General features: G+C 37.8%; 3 protein-coding genes and 1 pseudogene across 5 annotated transcripts; 2 read left to right on the top strand and 2 right to left on the bottom strand.

Annotated features, from left to right (window-relative positions):
* The first annotated feature begins 3,573 nt into the window (after positions 1-3,573).
* On the top strand, positions 3,574-5,358 carry LOC137724479 (B3 domain-containing transcription factor VRN1-like). Its single transcript, XM_068463219.2, has 3 exons — positions 3,574-3,736; positions 4,334-4,849; positions 5,000-5,358. The coding sequence occupies exons 1-3, from the start codon at positions 3,632-3,634 to the stop codon at positions 5,261-5,263; spliced, it is 885 nt and encodes a 294-aa protein (XP_068319320.2). The 5' UTR covers positions 3,574-3,631; the 3' UTR covers positions 5,264-5,358.
* Positions 5,359-5,512: 154 nt separating this feature from the next.
* LOC137724371 (co-chaperone protein p23-1) lies at positions 5,513-8,278 on the bottom strand. Of its 2 annotated transcripts, none has more exons than XM_068463117.2 (6): positions 8,057-8,278; positions 6,734-6,920; positions 6,460-6,637; positions 6,229-6,359; positions 6,039-6,093; positions 5,513-5,912 (listed from the first exon to the last, which is right to left on the bottom strand). In XM_068463117.2, the coding sequence occupies exons 1-6, from the start codon at positions 8,059-8,061 to the stop codon at positions 5,794-5,796; spliced, it is 675 nt and encodes a 224-aa protein (XP_068319218.2). In that variant the 5' UTR covers positions 8,062-8,278; the 3' UTR covers positions 5,513-5,793. The 2 variants fall into 2 exon arrangements, with proteins under 2 accessions (XP_068319218.2, XP_068319220.2); XM_068463119.2 differs by having other exon boundaries at positions 5,513-5,909; positions 8,057-8,182.
* Positions 8,279-12,609: 4,331 nt separating this feature from the next.
* On the top strand, positions 12,610-15,455 carry LOC137725311 (pentatricopeptide repeat-containing protein At1g34160 pseudogene; annotated as a pseudogene).
* Positions 15,456-15,899: 444 nt separating this feature from the next.
* Positions 15,900-20,011, bottom strand: LOC137725312 (very-long-chain aldehyde decarbonylase GL1-9). 2 transcript variants are annotated; one of them, XM_088694958.1, is made up of 3 exons: positions 19,761-20,011; positions 19,184-19,532; positions 15,900-16,869 (listed from the first exon to the last, which is right to left on the bottom strand). In XM_088694958.1, exons 2-3 carry the CDS (start codon positions 19,412-19,414, stop codon positions 16,318-16,320), a joined length of 783 nt encoding a protein of 260 aa, XP_088551084.1. In that variant the 5' UTR covers positions 19,415-19,532; positions 19,761-20,011; the 3' UTR covers positions 15,900-16,317. The 2 variants fall into 2 exon arrangements, with proteins under 2 accessions (XP_088551084.1, XP_088551085.1); XM_088694959.1 differs by having other exon boundaries at positions 19,682-19,936.
* Between the last annotated feature and the right edge of the window lie 658 nt (positions 20,012-20,669).

Below are 20,669 nucleotides of genomic sequence, written 5' to 3'. Positions count from 1 at the left end.
CCTACATTATTTGAAGTCTGTCAAAATCGCCATAGAGTCCTCGTAAGCCACCAACACGAACTTCTAACTAGAACCTAGAGGGACGCAAAACAAAAAAACGTGAGTGGGTAAAAACAAAGCTTTTTAAAACCATTTCACTTTCCGAAAATAATAACCCATCACCGTAAAACCCGTATAATTTCCCAGAAAATAATACATACGTATATAGAAGTCATGCTCGAGAGTAATGAAAACCAAGTTTATGCCATGTCAAGTATCTCAGCAATGAAATAAGTAAGTCAGGTGAAATAAATCAATGTAAAATGATATGTCAGCCGGAGTCACCTAACGTAACTTGTACGGCTGAGCCTATAACTCATCTACCAATTCCTGCACACGAGTCAGAACCACCTAATGTGGTCTATATGACAGGCTAGGTGTAAATAAGTACGCTCAAGTGCTACGATCACGTGAAGGTTGTGCAATAAATTGCAAGTCACCTACGAGTCGGAACCACCTAATGTGGTTCGTACGACAGGCTGGCACCTGTCTTGGATCCAAGGTGAGCGTGTGGTGCAGGAGGTGAACTATCACGTAAAGGCTAAGCATTGGCCTCGGGCGGAGCACGAACACCGGGGTGCAGGATAATGAGCACTAGGCTAAATGAAACCCTTATCAACCAATTCCTGCAACTGGTTTTCATTTCCCTCAACTCAGCAGGAACCATTCGATAAGGACTTAAGGAAATAGGATATGTACCTGGAAGTAAATCAATAGTGAACTCTACTTCTTTATCTGGTGGTAATCCAGGTAAATCGTCCGGGAAAACATTAGGGAAATGTCTGACTACCCGTATATCCTCTACACGGATAGGAGTATCCTCATTCAATACCACATGAGCCAAATAACCCTGACAACCTTTCCTCAATAGCCGCTTAGCCCTCACGGCAGAAATGATGCCGTGTTTTAATAAGCCGCATTTTAAATAGTCTAACATAAGCCAACATGACACGAGAAAGAAATAATCTCAGCTTATTAAGTTTTTTTACTCTATGTTTGATGCAGGCTAAGATTAGTGTTTTTTTTTTGTATTATTAGTACTAAGATGATGAAAGATAAATTGATTGTTACCTCGTCATTCTCAAATTTGAACCTAAAACATTTTATTTACAAATAAAAGTTTTCAGTTTTTTTATTAACTATTCTTAATCCGATCAATTAAACGCCCCTTGTGTTCTATTAATTTTCACTATTTTTTGTTCCTTATTCTTTCACTTTGATTCCAAAATTAAGAGTAACTCAAATTTATTTATTTATTTTCTATTAATAATAATTACTAACTTTGCTTCCTTAATTTGGTAAATTGGGAACATGGGGCGCGATATCCTGTCTTGACGTTAAGGGTAAGCAGCATGTCACTTTTGCTTTTGTCGCATCAAATCACGCCCACGGTCCACATATTTTCCATAATTACATATATCAAATTTTATGGAATTTATCCTGTTTTGGAATTGACAGTTCGTTCGCACACCAAAATATCATTTTTTTATGCTTTCCTAATACGTCCCTTTTGGCAGAGGTGGGAACATCCATCAGATCCTTCTTTTTTTTGAAGATCTTGGAAATTCGTAAATCGTGTAAGTTCATTATATATTATGCATTTATTTTTTATCAAGTACTATTTGTGTTGAATTTTAAATAAAAAAAATTAAAATGATTTCTAACTGCACGATGTACGATAAACAAACATAATTCACGGATTATCAGGATCTTTCAAAGAAAATCCGACGAGGATCCAGATTTGTGGGAACACACCCCCCCCCCTTTTTTTAGTACAATGATATATTTTACACCAAGAAAAGGGGGGAGTTTGGCTAAGTCACACAATGGGCAACCTAATTTGGTATCAAATTTGTCATCTACAAGATTCGAACCTAAGACCTCTCACTTACAAGTGAAGAGAAATACCACTAGACCGTATTACTGAGTGGCTTTTAGGGAACACACCCCCTTAAAATTTTGAAAATAATATTACAACGAGAGAGTGTAAAATTATCACTAAAATTTTTTTGGAAAGACCTTCAGACAATTATTTGCCACGGAAAAGACAGTTATATCTTTATCAACTGTTTCTCGATAATTATTGGAAGAAAAACGTAGAAAAGAAATGGAAGCAACTAATACCATTACCTCACTGTGAAGCTTTGAAAAATTAAAATTATCTTGTGTTTAGTATAAATATATTGCCCAAAATTTTATTTTGGTTATCTTTCTTTAGTTTTGTTACAAAGTTAATTTGATCTTTTCAGCCTATTTTTGTTGACAAAGAGAGATTTGTTATATGTAGTTTAGATAAGTAGCTATCAGGATATCTCGACTGACGATGAGACAGGCGTTTGAATGGTTAGATTATGCCTGTCTCGAATGGTTAGATTATTATAAAATTTAGCCACCTAATGTAGCAATATATTGTAAAAGTTTAAAATGTTAAGGTGACTTCCTTTCCTATCGCCACGAGCCCAAAGGAAGACTCGTCCAAAGGAAGAAAGGCCAATGTCTGACAAGATTGAGAAGGACGACCCCAAGCGCTCTAAGCGATTGCTTGGTAGTTTGGATTGTTGTCATGAAGGAAGTCGAAAGCTTCCTCGTAAAGTATTTTTCGATAGTTAGGAACAAGTTGGGACCCTAACAACTTTATAGCACAAAATCCTAGGGACACAGGGACAAACCTACTTAAACATCAACTCCAGGCCACATGACGACTATCGAAGAGAACAGAAGTTTGTGAGCATGCAACTAGACTTGGACGGATGTCACTTTGCTCCCACACGTCGGCTAAAGAATGGAGGGGCAGCCAACAAGTCAAGTATATGTGTTCTACATATTAGATGTAAAGGTTGAAAGAGTCGAGCCCAGGGACTTGGGTCATGGAGGGTTTATATAAGGAAGATGAGTACTCCTTAAAAAGGGTTGGGACAAGTTTAGAGAGAAATGTGTGAAAGCTGAGTGCTATTTGTAATCCACTGTGTTCACATGGTCGTACCAATAGGGGTGCACTCATGGAGTCGAGTTCTATAATATCGAAGAAAACCAGAAGCAAATTTTGTCTCCTTAATATTGTCCGTTTGTTGACGTGACAAACTTACAGGACCTACAAATAAAAGAGGATCTGGTTTGGATCTCTTCCATCAAAGACTCAGGAACAAGTGTTTCGGGCCGTTGAAATTTGATTCAACGGTTACAATTATTATAACTTTTAGAGGGGTCCCCTGTTTGTAACCGTTAGATCAAATTTCAACGGCCCAAATCACTTGATCCTAGACCTTTGATGAGAGAGATCCGGACCGGATCCTCTTCCACAAATATGTGATTGAATGCCACTGTTTCCTCAGAAAAATATGTTATTAAAAAGTTGTTAAGCCTAGAACAAAGGCAATAATAGTCCAAATGAAGAATGGGCCAGACTGAATTTGGGCCAAGAAAACCCATCTAAATGTCCACGTTTGCACAAGGAAGGCGGGGAAACCGAAAATCGGTAAGGCAAGTATTTCTCCAGGCTTTGTAGCAGAGCAAATGAGTGCATTCCGTGTTCGACAAGAGTGGTAGAGAGAGAGAGAGAGAGAGGGTCTCAAATCCATTACGAAAGCAAAAGATGGCATCTTCGAGCCGGAGAGACGACGGGGATTCTCCACTTCCGGCGAAAGTTCCAACCTTTTTCAAGATTGTTTTGGACAAAGCTCTTCGAGATGGCAGGCTTGTAAGTTAATTTTCGCTCACGCACTCACTCTGTGTCCCTTCATCTTCTTCTTTCAGCTTGCATGCGATGTCCTTCAAAGTTTAAACTCTCTTGTGCTTGGATTTTTAATGTAAAAAAAATAGAAAGATAAAGGAAATCCTGGGTGGCCCTTTAATTCTTGATTAAATTTTTATGAACTTTTGTTTGCTAATTAATTTCTTGAAAAATATTTACTTGTGCTTATTTCCCTTTCTGCATGTCAAGAATTTATACAAAAATATTGTTATAAATCTCTCTGACTCTCTGACTCATTTGGCGGTTTGGTTTTTGGTATTTTTGGAAATGGCTTTGTAAATCTCAAGTTTAATTAACTTGTTAATCTGTTAAAATCTTGTGGATTTAACCTTTTTTGTTCAACCCATCCTTCCTTGACATTCAAAGCAGATGAAGTATTTTCCGGTCCTTATATCTTTTAATTTGTTTTCTTCTGTTACAAGTGATTAGATTAATGCCTTTGAACTTTATGTTTCAACTTGATTATTAAGCCACACTCTCGGTTTCTTTGCAACAATGTTTATCTGCATGCACATCTTAATTTTGAGGAGGAATTAATTACAGGAAATTCCACCGGCGTTTGTAATGAAGAATGAAGATTGTCCGCCAGATTCCGTGTTCCTCAAGGATCCAACGGGGCGAGTTTGGCGAATAGAATTGACAAGGAGATGTGGCAAGGTGTGGTTGCAACAGGGCTGGTCAGAATTTGCAAAATTTTACTCCCTGAACCATGGATACTTGTTGATGTTTAGCCATGAAGGTGGTTTTCTGCATTTCCTAGTGCGCATTTTTCGAAGGAATACGTTGGAGATTGATTATCCAATCAGTTCAAGCCATGATGGGGTGCCCAAGTTATGTGGGGGATTCCAGCTGCCGAAGAATGAAGAACATGGAGATAATGTTTTTGTCAAAATCTTGGATTCGCCTCGCCCAAAAACAAGAAGCCGTGGGGGCATGTATACGGATGAGGAAAAAACTACGAGGTTAAGTGATAGAGCCTTTTCGAGAGCTGTGAGTTTCAAATCTAGCAATCCGTTTCTCGTGGTCAAAATGCAGCCATCATACATAGCAAGTCAGCTGGTAAGCTTCCTCGACGTTTGTTCAATCCCAGTTCATATTAAAGTACGAATTAGGGAATGAAACAGCTTAAGGAGCAACATCACATAATTTCTCAGCATAAATAATAACCCCTTTTGGGTTTGTTTTTATATTTGTTTGTAATGTTTGCAGAGACTATCTGTACCGTTTGTCAAGCAACATGTCTGTGCAAGAGGCATTTGCGACATGAACCTAGAGATATCGAGCAGGAGAAGTTGGCCTGTCAAGTGCCGCGTCGGGGTATACAGGAGAAAACAATATGCAAGAGTCTATGACGGTTGGAAAGCATTTGTGCGAGAGAATCGTGTTGAAGTAGGGGATGCTTGTGTGTTTGAGTTGATCAACAAGGGTCGCACTCGTAATGCTACATTCAAGGTTGGCATATACCGAGCTTAAGACACAGAGCTTATAGCCTTTGTGTCGATGCTGTTCAGTTCAGTGTGGAAAATTAACAAACTCTGTTAAGTAATTTTTACTTTACTCGTATCGAATTTCAGATTTCATCAAATTCTTCCTTATCATTCGCCATACACAAGAGAACACAAGAGGACTTTCATGGCATGGGCTACAAGTGGGCTGGGACAACGCTTCTAAGTAAACAACCGCGACAAAATGATGGACAAATCAACCATACATCATCACCGGTAATGAACAAGCTAATATCTTCTAATACATGATAAATTCCAATATCCGCGAATCACAGTAAGCAGAAAGATAATAAATCAGGCTACCCCTCGTGACAAAACCAAAAGCAAAACGAAAAGGAAAACCCCTTTGTGAAGGCGAAGCAAAGCAATCACAAAGTTGCGTATCGGGAAATAAACACATATTCAGGTGCATGTTAAAACAGGGAAGATGCTGTAGAAAGGCTTTCATCCTTCGACCATTGTGGCAACACCCGCCCACTTTCTGAATCTATTGCATCATCAGGCGGAAGCCTTTGCGTCATGCTCTGCACTCGCAAGAGGTTTGGCGTCAGATTCTCCAGCAGCGGATGGTGGTTGGTCAACACTTTCATCCTCTGTGTCACTATCATCATTCTCTGCTAGTAGCACAAGACAGTTAAATTAAATGTCACTAATAAATGGTACGCTAATCTGCAGTTATCGGTCCAGTTCCAACCAGAAGAAAAATCATGAAACTGGAATGGATTATAGATTGTGAAACTCACCATCAAACTTGCCAAGTGCGTCAGCATTCGAGCCATCGCCACCCATGTTCAACTTCTGAAATAAAAGAACACAAGCAATTGTTTTACTTAATGAATAATTTAATATATATCCTGTAGTCGGGGTGATCGTATATTATCTTCTAGTTCAGTATAAATAAATCAATAGTAAGGTGATGGTATGAATACTTACAGACAAATCAAAGTCCCCAAAGTTCATATTGTTTCCAAGTCCCCCAAAGTTCATATTGTTTCCGAGTCCTCCAAAGTCCATATTGTTTCCAAGTCCCCCAAAGTCCATATTGTTTCCAAACCCACCTGGACCTGGAAACCAAAATTACAGCCAAAAGCATCCGGTTAAAATTCCTCAAGGCAACTATGACAATACGGAAAGAGATTTAAGAAGGATTGGAGAAACACTCACCGCCTTCGTCACTTTTAACTTCTTCAGGCTCCTCATCTTCATCAACCCATTTATCCCAATCTACTTTCAGAAAGATAGGAGCTTTTCCCTGCTGTTTTATCAACCTGCTCCACCACTTATCCTCAGCTTTTTTTACTAGGTAACAGATATTTCTCAAGCCAACAGTAGTCTTGGTCTCCTGCAAGTAAAAGAATATGTTAGTCCCATAACTGATGCCAGTACGATATCCTAGTAAAATGAAATAAACCCATGACGGTTATGGTGAGAAACTAACATTTACATCTATCTTGTCATAGAGATCAAGGTCAACTTCATAAGGTGTCTTCTCTGGTCCGGTAGTAGCAGAGAACAAAAACTTTCCTTCAGGCTCCAGTTTAAGCTTTACATCCTGGGCATCCGGCAAGTCAATAGTTATGTAGACCATATCAGACCTCTGGGCCCATTTCACATTAGGATGTCGGCTGAAATGTACATGTTCAAATGAAAATTAGTAAAGATTAAAGTACAAAACAATTGAGGTAAATCATATACTCCAGAACAAACAAAATTTAGAAGTACGAACTTAAAATATTATCCATCATGCTAGCCACTTTTTATAGCACAATTACTTCCACCTTTCTCATATCATATTTTTCTTTTTCATTTCTGCAATCAGTATCGCCCAATCTTTGAAACTTTCATTGATTGCATGCTAGAGTGTAAAGCCTACAAATGTCAGGCAGGCAGGCTGCTATACCGTGGACGGTAAGACCCAAAATTCCATCTTACCCGCCAATTGCTAAATGTTAAATTTCTTGAACTACACAACCTATGCCAAATACCCAAACAGGTAAAGAACACTGGACACTCGTTGTACCCAATCTACATATATCCCAGGACCAAGAAAGTTATAAGGAAACAAAATGAAACCCCACAGCAGGGATCGAACACTATGAAACTAGAACTCGAGTACCATATAAGACTAATCAGACTGGCATTCATCTAATTGTTAAAAATCCTACACTAATCAAACATTCCTGTACAAATATCGAGCTTCATTGGCACGCTGTCAATTATAAAATGCTCAAGCAGTTTTTATTCGAGCACGTAGTTGCAGTTTGCACAATTATTACATCATGAAAAAACAGAAAAAGAAAATGGAAACAGGAAGCTTAGCAAAAATGGGAATAGATAAAATAAAGCCGGAAAATAAAGACCGAGCAATATCTCATTAAATCCCTGTTTGGTCGTAGAGAAAAGAAAATATAGAAAATAAGAGAATAAATTTCCATTAAAACACTCAGCTAAATCAAAGAACATGTTATTTCCAGGAAAATGAAAAACAAATCATTCCGAATTAAAACCCTAAACCTCTACAGAACTCAATTCACAAACCAAGCCGTCTAGGCAGATTCGAGTCTCCATACTCACAGATAACTCATTTTCCTTCACTTTCTCAGCAACCAAACAGAAAACAATCGAAAGGTAATAAAAAAATATAGAAATAAAATTCGAAAACCTAACTCAAACCCTATGCTTCTTATGAAATCTCAAATAACAAAAGATAAATATCAGAAGTAAATGTAAATTCAAATAAAACGGGAGCTGAGAGCAACACCTCATATCGGCGTATTGATCCTTGCTCGCAGAAACAGGGTTTACTTCGTACTGAGGAAAGAGAGGGGAGAGAGAGTGAGAGAGAGAGAGAGGCTTATAAAGGAAAGGAAAGGGCTTTTAGTGTTATTTATAGATTTACGGAGGGTAAAATGTGAAAATGCACGTTAAAAGGTAAGTCCGGCCGTACTTTTTCTATGGTGGGGTCTTAGATTTAGATGCTGCCGTGTGATTCCAAACTTGGGTAGGTTGTTTTGGGAGGGATTCTTCCTTTTCTTTTTTGGTCGAAAATAGAAAAATGATAAATTAGGTTGTCACTTTTTATTTTACATGTTATTTTAATAGATTAGGTGTTAAGTTTTTAGTCATACATTACGGGCTTTAAAATTTTTGTTTCTTAAATTATTGCGATAGTCTTTCATCTCTACTCTTTAGGGCTGGGCGTGGTTCGGTTTGGTACAATTTTGAGTGAAACCAAAACTGCAAGTTTTTACGGTTTGGTTCGGTGCGATTTTGAGGCTAAAACCGAAATGAAACCAAATCATTTTGTTCGGTTCGGTTTCGTTTTAAACGGTTTTGGTTTGGTTTCATTGTTTGAAAAAACTATTATGGTTACCTAGTTATATCTCATTTTATCCAATTCAATAAAAAAGTTTTGGTGTTTAAACTTTTGACATTAAAAACAAGTCCTTCGATAGCCCAAATGTAGCATTATTTATTGGAGTCAGCAACCAAGCATGCAATACACATTCAATCTAGTTCACATCATGATGTAGGGATTAGTGTTCTAAAAAGCGGCATAGGCGCTGAATGATGGTTGTCCGGTAGGATTTAGAGCAAATCATTTACAAAATTGATGAGGAGCTAGTCGGCCGACTAGACGCTCGCTAGGCACTCTAGGCGGTCTGCGGTGCTAGGCGGCATGTCTAGGCGGATTGATACTGGTCTTCTTCCATCGCCAGCGCCTCTGCAACTCTGGTCTTTTGTTCCATGCCCTCTCGTCTTAGGCAGACTCGCATCTGCAAATCAACTCTCTGGATACTAGACTCGACGAAGAAGGGCACTTATAGATAAAAATATAAGAAGTATATGTGAGTGATGAGGAAGAGAAAATGGAAAACAACCCAGATTGAAGAAGAAGAAGATGTGCGAGAGAGGACGAAGATGTGCAAGAAAGAGATCCACTTTATTGTATTTACAGTTCGTTCACCACTATGCCATATCATTAATCATTAAATAATAGAATTGATTTCTTTAATCTGTTCTCTACTATTACATCATTATGTTGAATTGATTTCTTTACATCATTATTCCAATACTATATCACTTCTTTTAAAATATCTTAAATTACTATTTTATCTCTATTATTCTATTTTAAAACCCTAAAACAGGGAGAAGAATTTCTTCATTTTTGAAAACTTCACATTTTTCACTTTCTCACTTTATATATATATAACTAATATCACTATTCTTTTATTATCTTATCCATGAATTTCATACAAGTATAATTTTTTATTATTAAGGACAATATTGTAAATTCATCTTCTAGGGATAATACTTAGAGGCTAAGGAAAACTGTTAGTTTGTTATGATTAGTTTTCTCTTAGTTAGAAAGTTGTTGTGATTTTGACACACCCCAAACCAAAATTTGGGGCGTGCTGGCCGTCACGTGAGGGTGACGAACCAAAATATTGTAAATCCTCATCTCCTCCCTCTTTCACAGCCTTCTTAGATGTTGATTGGGCAGGTTGTTTGTTAGATAGGCGATCTACTGGAGGTTATTGCATCTATCTGGGAACCTCACTTATAAGTTGGAGTGCTAAAAAGCAACTAATTGTTGCTCGTTCCTCAACAGAGGCAAAATATCAATCCCTTGCCAGCACTACCTCTGAAATCACTTGGATTTGTAAATTGCTTACTGATATTGGGTATTGTTTACCTTGCTCTCCCTAACTTTGGTGTGACAATGTCTCTGCTATGTCCCTTGATAAGAATCCTGTTTTTCATGCTTGGACAAAACATGTAGAGATTGATTATCACTACATCTGCGAAAAGGTCTTGGCACAGCAAGTCTCTCTTCACTTCATCTGCACACAAGACCAAGTGGCTAATATATGTACCAAATCTTTATCCTAAACCAGATTTCTATTCCTCCGAGACAAACTTCCACTTCGAGTTCTCCAGTTTCGTTTGAGGGGGGATATTAAGGGATAACACTTAGAGGCTAAGGAAAACTGTTAGTTTGTTATGATTAGTTTTCTCTTAGTTAGAAAGTTGTTGTGATTTAGTTAGCCTCACAACTTATATATATATACTCAGATTGTAATCTTATTCTAGTGTGAAATGAAAATATAATTTCCAAACATGGTATTATAGCAGTTTTCTCTTAGCCTCTAAGTATTATCCCTAGAAGATGAATTTACAATATTGTCCTTAATATTTATGATATGCACTTAATTACAAGATATACAAGAAATTTACCTAAATCTGCCTAGGCGCCAGCTTATCGCCCGATTAGTGCCTAGCATTTTTTAGAACCTTGGCAAGGATTGAAATCAACATGTATCCCTAAGTAATGTGAACATCTCCTTAATCAAGGGGGCGGATTCAATTCGTGTAGGTGTGTGTAATTGTGTATACTGGGCAGAAACCTATCTAGTATCTACCCATTATTCGCATGTTATATAAAAATTGGAAGAAAATGAAATTTCAAGGCATGGCCATTCCAGTAAGCAACAAGCCTAATTAATACTTAATCTGCTAAATTTAATACTTAAATCTAATAAAAAGTGGATTATATCGACTAATCTAGGAACAGATATGACATTTTGTCTTTTTTTTTTCTTTTTTTTTTTTGTAGAACCCGTGAACTTGAATCATATTCAATTTTACTCTAATTTATCAGGTTTATATGTATGAATAATTTATTTACCAATCAACAACATTCTGACATTATGATGATCATGAACGAAGAAAATTTGAAGACTAACCAACGAAAAACCAAATCCCCTTTTGACTCAAAACCCAACCCTGAACTCTAGAGGCTAGGAGCTTTAATGAAGGGGAGGCCGAGAGAGAGAGTTGGAAGCTTAGATGAATAAAGTTGAGCAATACAGACTAGAAGAAAGAAAAGACAGAGATTATGTGGAAATATTATGATGAGGTTGAGTCCATAATAAATGTATGGACTCAATGAAATAACCAATTAGAATTGAACATTTAATAAAGTTATGTGGTTTCGGTTTAGGTGTGGTTTTCAAAAGCCAAAACCAAAACCAAACCATTTCTTACTTTGCGATTCAGTTTCAAAACCGCAAAACCAAACCATTCGGTGGGTTCGATTTGGTTCGTGTTTCGGTTTCGGTTTTCGGTTTCAAGTGCCCACCCCTACTACTCTTTAGGTTTTATAGGTTATGTGAGAATTCAACCATCATCCCCGGAGGCATGCGAACTAGAGTTCAACGGTCCCTTAATAATAAATTTAAATAAATAAGAGTGTCCGGGTCCTTGAAATTTACCCCATGTATTGGGTGGTCTTGCATGCATTTTCTTTCTCGCTCTCACAAACAAAATAGAGTAAACTGCTAATTTAGTATTTGAATTATCATCTTACTGAAAATTAGGTTCCTAAACTATTTTTTAGAAAAATCAATTCTTGAATTATAAAAATCTGTCAATTACGTCCCTAATATTATATTCGAAACTATTATATTCAATTTTTCGTCAATGGTTAAGTTTCCTTACTTGCATGTGATACATATTGGAGGGTAGATTGGTAATTTTTCATAAAAAATAGAGTATGAAGTTAACTTTGTAGGGTAAATTAAACATTATATTCGTAACATATATGAAAATTTAAGGGCTTATAGGTGAGAAAATGACAGTATTACACTCTAGAGTGTGTCAAGTGACTTAAGTTGACGAAAAATTAAATAAAATAGCTTTGAATATAATAGTATGGAATGAGTTTTTTTAAATAAATTAGCAATTTTTAATGAATTTAAGGACTTATTTAACTAAAAAAAAAAAAAAAAAGGAATTTTGGGATCTAATTTCCACGGAGGTGAGAGTTCAGGTACTAAATCGGTAATTCACCCAACAAAATATTTCTACATCAACATGAAATGTAAGTCATGTAGAATGAGCTTTTCTTGGTTTTCATGTTTAGGGTTTAGACTCTTTATCAAAGAATTATCGATTGTTTCTTTCAAAAGCAATGTTATTACATGTCTTGTTGGTTGGAAGACTTTTTTATTAACAAATTTTAAATGTATGTAGAATATAAATTTTTTGCCGAAAAGTGTAAATAAAAATGTAAACTCACAATTTTTTTTTTAAATTGGAGTAATTTCACATTCTTTTTCGTTCTTTTTATTTTAGAAATTTAGAAGGTGACTCCGTCAATTGAAACGAGAAAAATAAATAAAATCTCGAATGAGAAAAGCTTAGCTCTTTAAAATTGATGAGGAGTTACTCCTAAAGATACTTTGTGACTAGTTCACAAAACTCTGTACTTATGTTTGAAATCGTTCATATTATAAAATAAAATAAAAACGTAGATACGAAAGGCCAGCCGACTCGAGTGTCATGGGCATGGGAACATGGCAAACTCGGAGTCCTTGTTACAGAAGTGCACCTCCCTCGCGCGCATCAAACAGCTCCAAGCCCACCTTCTAACCAGTGGCAAATTCCAATTCTACCCCTCCCTCACCGCCAAACTTCTCGAGCGCTGCGCCCTTTCCCCCGTCGCCAACCTCCCTTACGCCACGGCCCTCTTCCACCACCTCCAAAACCCTTCCACCAATCAATGGAACGCCGTCTTTCGACGCCTCGCCCAGAGCCCCCAACCCACGCAAGGTATCGCATGGTACAAGACCATGTCCCAAGCTTCCCAGAAGGTCGACGCCCTCACGTGCTCCTTCGTTCTAAAGGCGTGCGCACGTGCGTTGGCTTTCACTGAGGCAATGCAGATTCACTCCCAAATTGTAAAGTTCGGGTTTGGAGCCGACGTGCTGCTGCGAACCACTTTGCTGGACGTTTATGCGAAAGTGGGCGATTTGGAGTTTGCACTGAAGGTGTTTGATGAATTGGGTCAGAGGGATACTGCTTGTTGGAATGTTTTAATTTCTGGGTTGGCTCAGGGGAATCGACCCACTGAAGCTATAGCTTTGTTTCAAAGAATGAGCGAGGAAAAGGATTTGAAGCCTAATGAAGTCACGGTTCTCGGTGCGCTCTCCACCTGTTCGCAATTGGGTGCACTCAAAAGAGGAGAAAAAGTACATGCCTATATAATGGATGAGAAGCTTGATATGCACGTCATTGTTTCCAATGCAGTTATTTGATATGTAGGTAAAATGCGGCTTTGAGGACAAAGCGTATTGGGTGTTTGAGAATATGAAATGTGGGAAGAATTTAATAACTTGGAATACGATGATTATGGCGTTTGCTATGCATGGAAATGGTGATAAAGCACTTGAGCTTTTCGGACATATGGATAAAAGCGGGGTGTGCCCAGATGCAGTTCCGTATCTTGCTGCTTTGTGTTCCTGCAACCATGCCGGACTGGTGGAAGATGGGGTTAGGTTATTTAATTTAATGGCGGGGCATGATGTTGCCCTAATGTTAAGCATTATGGGACTGTGGTTGATTTGCTGGGACGAGCTGGGCGAATCCAAGAGGCTTATGAGATCATAAATTATATGCCTATGATTCCTGATGTGGTACTCTGGCAAACTTTACTTGGTGCTAGCAAGACTTATAGGAATGTGGAGATGGCAGAACTGGCTTCTCAGAAACTGATTGAGATGGGGTCTGAGGGTTGTGGTGATTTTGTGTTGTTATTACGCATCTCAAGAGAGATGGGACGATGCAGGCAGGGTGGGGGAGGTCATGAAGAGAAGAGATGTGTGAAGAAGATACCGGGTTTTGGTTACATAGAAGTGGAAGGTGTGATACACAAGTTCGTGAATGGTGATCAGTGCCATGATAATCGGCGTGAGATTTAAGCAAAGCTAGATGAGATCGTGTTCAGGATTAAAGCCTATAGATGTGCGGCCAAGACCAATAATGTGCTGCATGATATAGGGGAGGAGGAAAAAGAAAATGCATTGAGTTATCACTGCGAGAAGGCTTTTGGTTTGATTAGTACCAGTGAGGGGACACCAATTCAAGTGATTAAGAACCTAAGAATATGTGACGATTGCCATGTTGTGATCAAAATTATTTCGAAGGTTTATAGCAGGGAAATAATTGTGAGGGATCAAGCTCGGTTTCATAGATTTGAAGAAGGATTATGCTCTTGCAGAGATTATTGGTGACATGCATGATTCGTATGAGCTAAATTGGAGATCCCGAAAGTGATTTCCAGTTAATTTGAAGAGGCATTTTGAAAGAACACATCCCTTCTCTGGCGTTTTGATACTGTTCCAGTGACAGTCAGTAATTTTCAATTTGTTTTAGTCCAAATCAATCATTAGTTGTACACTTAATTCCCAAGGATTCAGGGAAGATAAGTTTGAATGGACTGCCACTGCCGTTAAGCCTTCTTAGTGGCCTTGTAGCTCATACGTGCCCACCGTATTGCATGGTCTAGTAAAAATGCAAGCTCACCAGCATATGCTTTCAGGTGTAGAAGAATGAGATTGAAGGGTTTGAAGCCTCTCTGATGCCACGTCTGGACGTTTGCAGTTGGTTACAGTAAGTCTCAATTGGAAGCGTATGCCTGAATAAAAACGGGAGGGTGCCTACCAGTGTCTTCAAGAATTTGTTTAGGTTGAAGAACCATGTGTCTCCGGTGACAATGAAGTGTAGCGTCGCACAGCATTGGTGCTGGTGTATTTTTCCTAGTGTGCCAAAAGACCGTGATTCGGATTTATGCGTGGGTTTTCTGGCTCGGATCAGATTCGGGTGTAACTGTGTAAGTTTAGTTCAATGGTTTGGGTTATTGCAACGCCCCAAACCGGGTTATTGCACAGCATTAGTTCAATGATTAGGGCGTAACTGGGTGTAACTGTGTAAGGGCTGGTTTGGTATTGCTGTGCTTTGAAAGAAAGTTCATTCTGCTGTGCTGTGAGAATAAAAGCTGGTTTAGTATTGCTGTGCTTTGAAAAAAAGCTACTTCTGCTGTGGTGTAAGAATAATAAAGCAGCAGAGTGTTTGGTAAACTTGTTTGTAAAAGTGTTTTTGAAAAAAAAAAAGCAGTATTAGAGTGTTTGGTAAACTTTTATGTAAAACAGATGTGAAAAAAAGCCGGTTTTACAAAGCTGGGTTTTGCAGCTTCTTGTTTTTGGCTTTTTTTCATCCAAAACTGTGAAAAAAAACTGAAGCTATGAAATAAAATTTGGTAAACTTTTTTGTAAAAGTGCTTTTGAAAAAAAATAAGCAGTATTATAGTGTTTGGTAAACTTTTATGTAAAATAGATGTGAAAAAAAGTTGGTTTTTCAAAGCTGGGTTTTGCAGCTTCTTGTTTTTTGCTTTTTTTCACCCAAAACTGTGAAAAAAAAGCTGAAGTTGAATGTTTACCAAACACAAAAACAGCTTCCAATTTTTTTTTATACCAGCTTTTTTCAGAATCACCTCAGTACCAAACCAGACCTAAGTTTAGTTGATGAATTTCGTTTAACCAGGTTGAGTATTGAGGCTTACCAGATTTTGTATGATGGCATGAAGTCATGGCGGATGTAATTGCTGTAAAGACGGTACCACTTTAGGATCGCGGTCAAGAAAGACCAGAACTGTTTAACGTACCTTGAGGCTTCAGTTCAGTCTGGTAACATAACGCAATGAAATTGTCCGAAAATATAGCGAGTGCGTCTCATTTCTGAAATAGTAAAGAAGAATTATGCAATCAAGCTAAACTTCAGATCGTGTTTGTTTGTTTAATTGAATTCTTTGAAGACAAATGTAATATTTTCACGCCGCATACAAACAGGTGTACATCAAGCAGGTCTGGACAGGCCTATGATGCCCCTTAACACTAGTGTTGCATAACCATGAACAAAATATGCTACAAATTGGACAGTCCAGAATCTCACAATCACAATGCACAAGGCAGGTTGGTGGAATTAACACAACCAAGCAAAGAGAAAATTACTGACAACCAAAACAGGACCAACTCGAACGACAAAACCCTCCTGCTAGAGCCTAGAATATAGCCTCGATATCATGATTCTAATTCAGATTTCCATGAATGACCGACGCCTCAGCAATATAATTTTGTGGCGTGGAGTGAGCTTGAATTAGTAGACTGCCGTTGTTCAAGTCAACTAGTCTTTCATTTCCTTCATTGCCCTCGCCTCAAACCCCCCTTCCGGTCTCTTGACAAGATTATACGGCATGTAGGTGCCAAAAAGTTTATCCCATATCGGGAAGAAGGGCTGGGAGTAGTTGTACTTCAGGCCTTGAAGTTGATGGTGTATGTCATGATAAGCAGTGTTGTTCTGGAATAAAAGATGGAATATATTACCAGGCAACCAAAGCCCACAGTGATCATCAACAGTTTTAATCACGGCAAAGCAGAAGAATATAACAGCCGTTCGTGCTGTCATCCCTGAGACTAGAAACGAGAGTGCCCCACCAAAAGTGTCGAGCAAGAGACCCTCAAGTGGGTGATTATAAAGGGCTCCAATTGCATAGGGAACAACGAGTCTGTGGTGCTGAGAGTGGACATGGCGGTACAAAAACTTGTTCTGATGCATGTAACGGTGCACAAAGAACTGCCATGTGTCCATTACTAGCATTGCGATAACAATCTGGACAATCTGCACAGGTATCGAGGGCTGAATTGTGATCCCCGAGGTATTCGCCTTCGAGGTCAACTGTAGCAAAAATGCATGAACTTATTTAGTCAGGATAATAGTTGAGAAAGGACCTTCCAAATTGGACACATAGAGGACCTAACAGTTCACTACAACATTGAAATGAAATCAAAACAAGCTGAGGTAAAGTTAGGAAGACAGAAAATTGGTAAGAAATGTATTGGTCTGACCCATCATTGGGGCGAAATAGACATTCTTACAATAAAGACCTACTATGAGTCATAGATCATAATGAAATATGAATTGGTTAACGTAAAATTGCCAATGCTACATCACTTGTCCAAATTGTACATAAAGGTAAACCATACACCTAATGTAAGGCAGTAAAACTACTCAACTAACACCATGGTGCCTCAGGTGTGCCCCTTTTATAGAGGAGAAAAATGACCTATGAGACCTACCCCGTTAGGAACAGAGCTAGGCTAGACTCTAAATTATCTATTCGCTTCTTGTTGAACCCAACAGGATCCTCTCCAGAACCTTTTGGTGAGGATCCTAGGGATCCGTAAATCATGTCCGTTCATCGTACATCGTGCGGTCAATTGTTGTCAGGTACTGTTTGTATTTAATTTTAAATAAAAATATTTTAAAATAATTTCTGACCGACGGATCCCCGGATCCTCACAAAGAGGATCCGGATTCTTGTTGAACTATCTTCTTTGATGCAAAATTTGTACTCAACCTGACATGTAATACTGTATCCTAATTAACAAACCAAACTGACTTTGGAATTACACACCATATTTCTAAATATGGTACACAGTAACTTTATTATACAATTACATAGAAGCTAACATATTTTAAAACATGCATCACAGCATCATGTGTCTACTTTTACGGAAACAACAAAACACCAGCAAAGTGCCTAAAGGACTATAGTTATCTCCAGAAAGCATTGACATTCTATGAGATCAAGCAAAAAATGATAGACAAGCTACCCTATAGGCACATGTAAGCGAACAGATAACAGTCATCACAAACCAAAGCATATGAGTACACCAAAGTCTTCAATAGCATATGATAAAGCTCATAACAAACAATCAATCCAACCAGCTAACTAAATAAGGATGAATAATTATTAAGAGAAACTGCTACATTATATATCGATCATCATTCACATTGAAACAATAAATGACATTACTCACTTTGTACTCCGCACATCAATGTTGTTCAGATCTTAAGACGAATCTTATAACCTAGATCTAACATCTCAAAACATGCATCACATCTCCATTTGTCTACTTTTACGAATATCACAATGTACTAGCAAAGTGCCTAAGGACTATATTTATCTCCAGAAAAAGCCTGGAATTTGTAATCTTCAGAGTAACCCTGTTCTCTATATGGACAAAAAGTGACAGTGGCACCATGATGCAAGGTAACATGCCATCCTTCTGCATGGCAGCATTAACAAGAAGGAACCAAGCAAGATTGATGGTATATAGGACAGATGACCACTTATTTACAGTTCAAATTCCCAAGTTAGATATCGACATGAGAACATAAATTCGTACATCAAATTAGCTTGACCTAGGAATTGTTATGAACTCAAAAAAAGCCTCACATGAAAACATGTTTAGGAAAATTTAAAGGAGCATCCTTTCAGAGCGTACTCAACTTTTTTAAGTTTCTCTTCCATGTTTCAGTGTTTCATGACTAAAATCGTAGAATTAACAGATCTCTTCAGTAGTCTCATTTGGTAGGTATGGAAGGCAGCTGGTGTTTAAAGCCACCCATTGTCTAAGGTTTAATCATTTATCTATTTATTTTGTTGAACCCATCGGCAAAGGTTGTGGTAAAGTGCTTCACCAAATAATGCAATAAATGCAGGTGAATATAAAATCCAGATTGTAGGATTGCAAATTACACGGCATGAATTTGTACCGAACAATGATATGCAGGTGCAAAGACATCAAATGAGAGGGAAAACTTGGGGACTCAAAAGGCATCAAGTTTAAAGCAAGAGTCTAGATGGAACCATGGAACCAAGACAATCAAGAAAAATCAGGACATCGTCAAGCCTTAAGAGACTTCAAGTGGGGTAGCTTGTGTCTAAAGCGTCTAGAACATGTCCAAGGTAAACCCAAAAAACATCTACTCCAAACCAAAATACAAGGGGAAAGATCTGAATATTGCACTGAGCAACTTTCAAAAGCAGTGCAGCTAAAGGCAATTTCTCAAACAGCCTACAATTGGGTCATTTCTAATTCTTGAGATTGGTCACTTGATACTAAATTTCATTAATTATGTAGGCACATATGAAAATGAAGTGCATTCAGCATAAATTGGCGTAATTCAAGTTGAAGTAACTGACCAAAAAAAGCCCCTGAGCAACGGTGGCCTGGACGAGCTGTTGAAGCAAAACACCTTTAACGACAGAGGGGAGAGGCACCGAGTTCTTCTCGTCTTCCTCTCTTCTTGTATGCAACCGGTAATTGTCCAAAGGCGGCAACAACTGGTAAACCCCCGCATACAACCAGTAAACCACAATTGGGGCAAAGGTCCCCATTGCCTCATCACTCACATAACCTTCCCAAAACGCCATCTTTTTTGTTCTTCGAAATTTCGAATCCAATTCAAGCTTATATCATATATTAGTCCCCAAAAAAATACAAGACATTTACCGTTGAAGATCTAGAATTCGAATGCACATTCTCTGAACTCTGAAATTTAAAAATCAAGGAATAAGCAAATGCCTGAGTTTCTGATTGTTTCCTGACAGTAATCAATCCATCACAAGTTACTACTTTTCAAATTTTCCTTTTGGAATTTTCTCGGAAACCAAACAGAGCAGAGAAAGATTTTTACTAACCCAAATACTTAGAAAACCACAAAGACATTGAAATGCAAATTGAGAGCAGAAGAAGAAATAGGTTTTTGGACCGACTTACAGAGAATGGGGGTTCTCATTCAGATCTAACGCCCTGTTTGGCGCACAGCAATGCAGAAACTCTCTTTTGCTGTTGACAGTTGTGAGATTCCAAAAGGATTTAAAATTGTAGAAAACAGGGTTCTGTGATCTTGTTTGGGAGACGAGAAAATCCAATCAATAATTCTCTCTCTTTCCCTGCTGCTTTTATCTTTTAATAGTTACTACTATCTGTGTCTATCCACTATACAGGTGTCAAACTTTATACTCATCGAACGATCATAGATAAGATGATGAGCAAAAATATTTTCTTTATATTTTACATGGAGCCTCTGAATCGTCACCTGAATTGTCTCACCCAAAACTCTAAGAGGGGTGTATTCAATTGAGATTTTGAGGGATTTTAATTCTTTTAATGAATCTAGGGTATTCAATCATGATTTTAAGTGATTCTAAAAAATTCAAGGGGTATTCAATTAGAATTTTAAAATAGTTTATTGAAATCTTTAGAAATCTGGGTGTATTCCATTGAGATTTTAAAGAAGTTTATAATATTCTAGGTGTATTCAATTAGAAATTGATTTTAGAATTTGAGAAAGTTGAAGAATTAGAGGGAATTAGAGGGATTTTGTAGCATCCACAAATCTCACATTTCCCCATGAGATTTTGAGGGAATTGAATCAAAATTTTATATGAAATCTCTACAAATCAATTAAATTCTATAAAAATCCATAAATTTATAAATCTATTAAAGTCTCTCAAATTCTCAATTGAATACGCCCCATAAATCTCATGTGCGGATTTTATCCTCTCCTAGGGTGCTGAGTTTCTTGTCTTATGTTTGCTGATGATTGTTTAATCTTTGCTAAAGCCTCTAGTACCGTTGCTAGGAATATTTTTGAAGTTCTAAATCTTTTTGCAATTGCTTCAG

Source organism: Pyrus communis, chromosome 5 (assembly GCF_041283825.1).
Source record: "Pyrus communis isolate YQ-2024b chromosome 5, ASM4128382v1, whole genome shotgun sequence".
NCBI lineage: Eukaryota > Viridiplantae > Streptophyta > Magnoliopsida > Rosales > Rosaceae > Pyrus > Pyrus communis.
The sequence above is the reverse complement of the archived record's forward strand: the minus strand, read 5'-3'. Positions and strand labels throughout refer to the sequence as shown.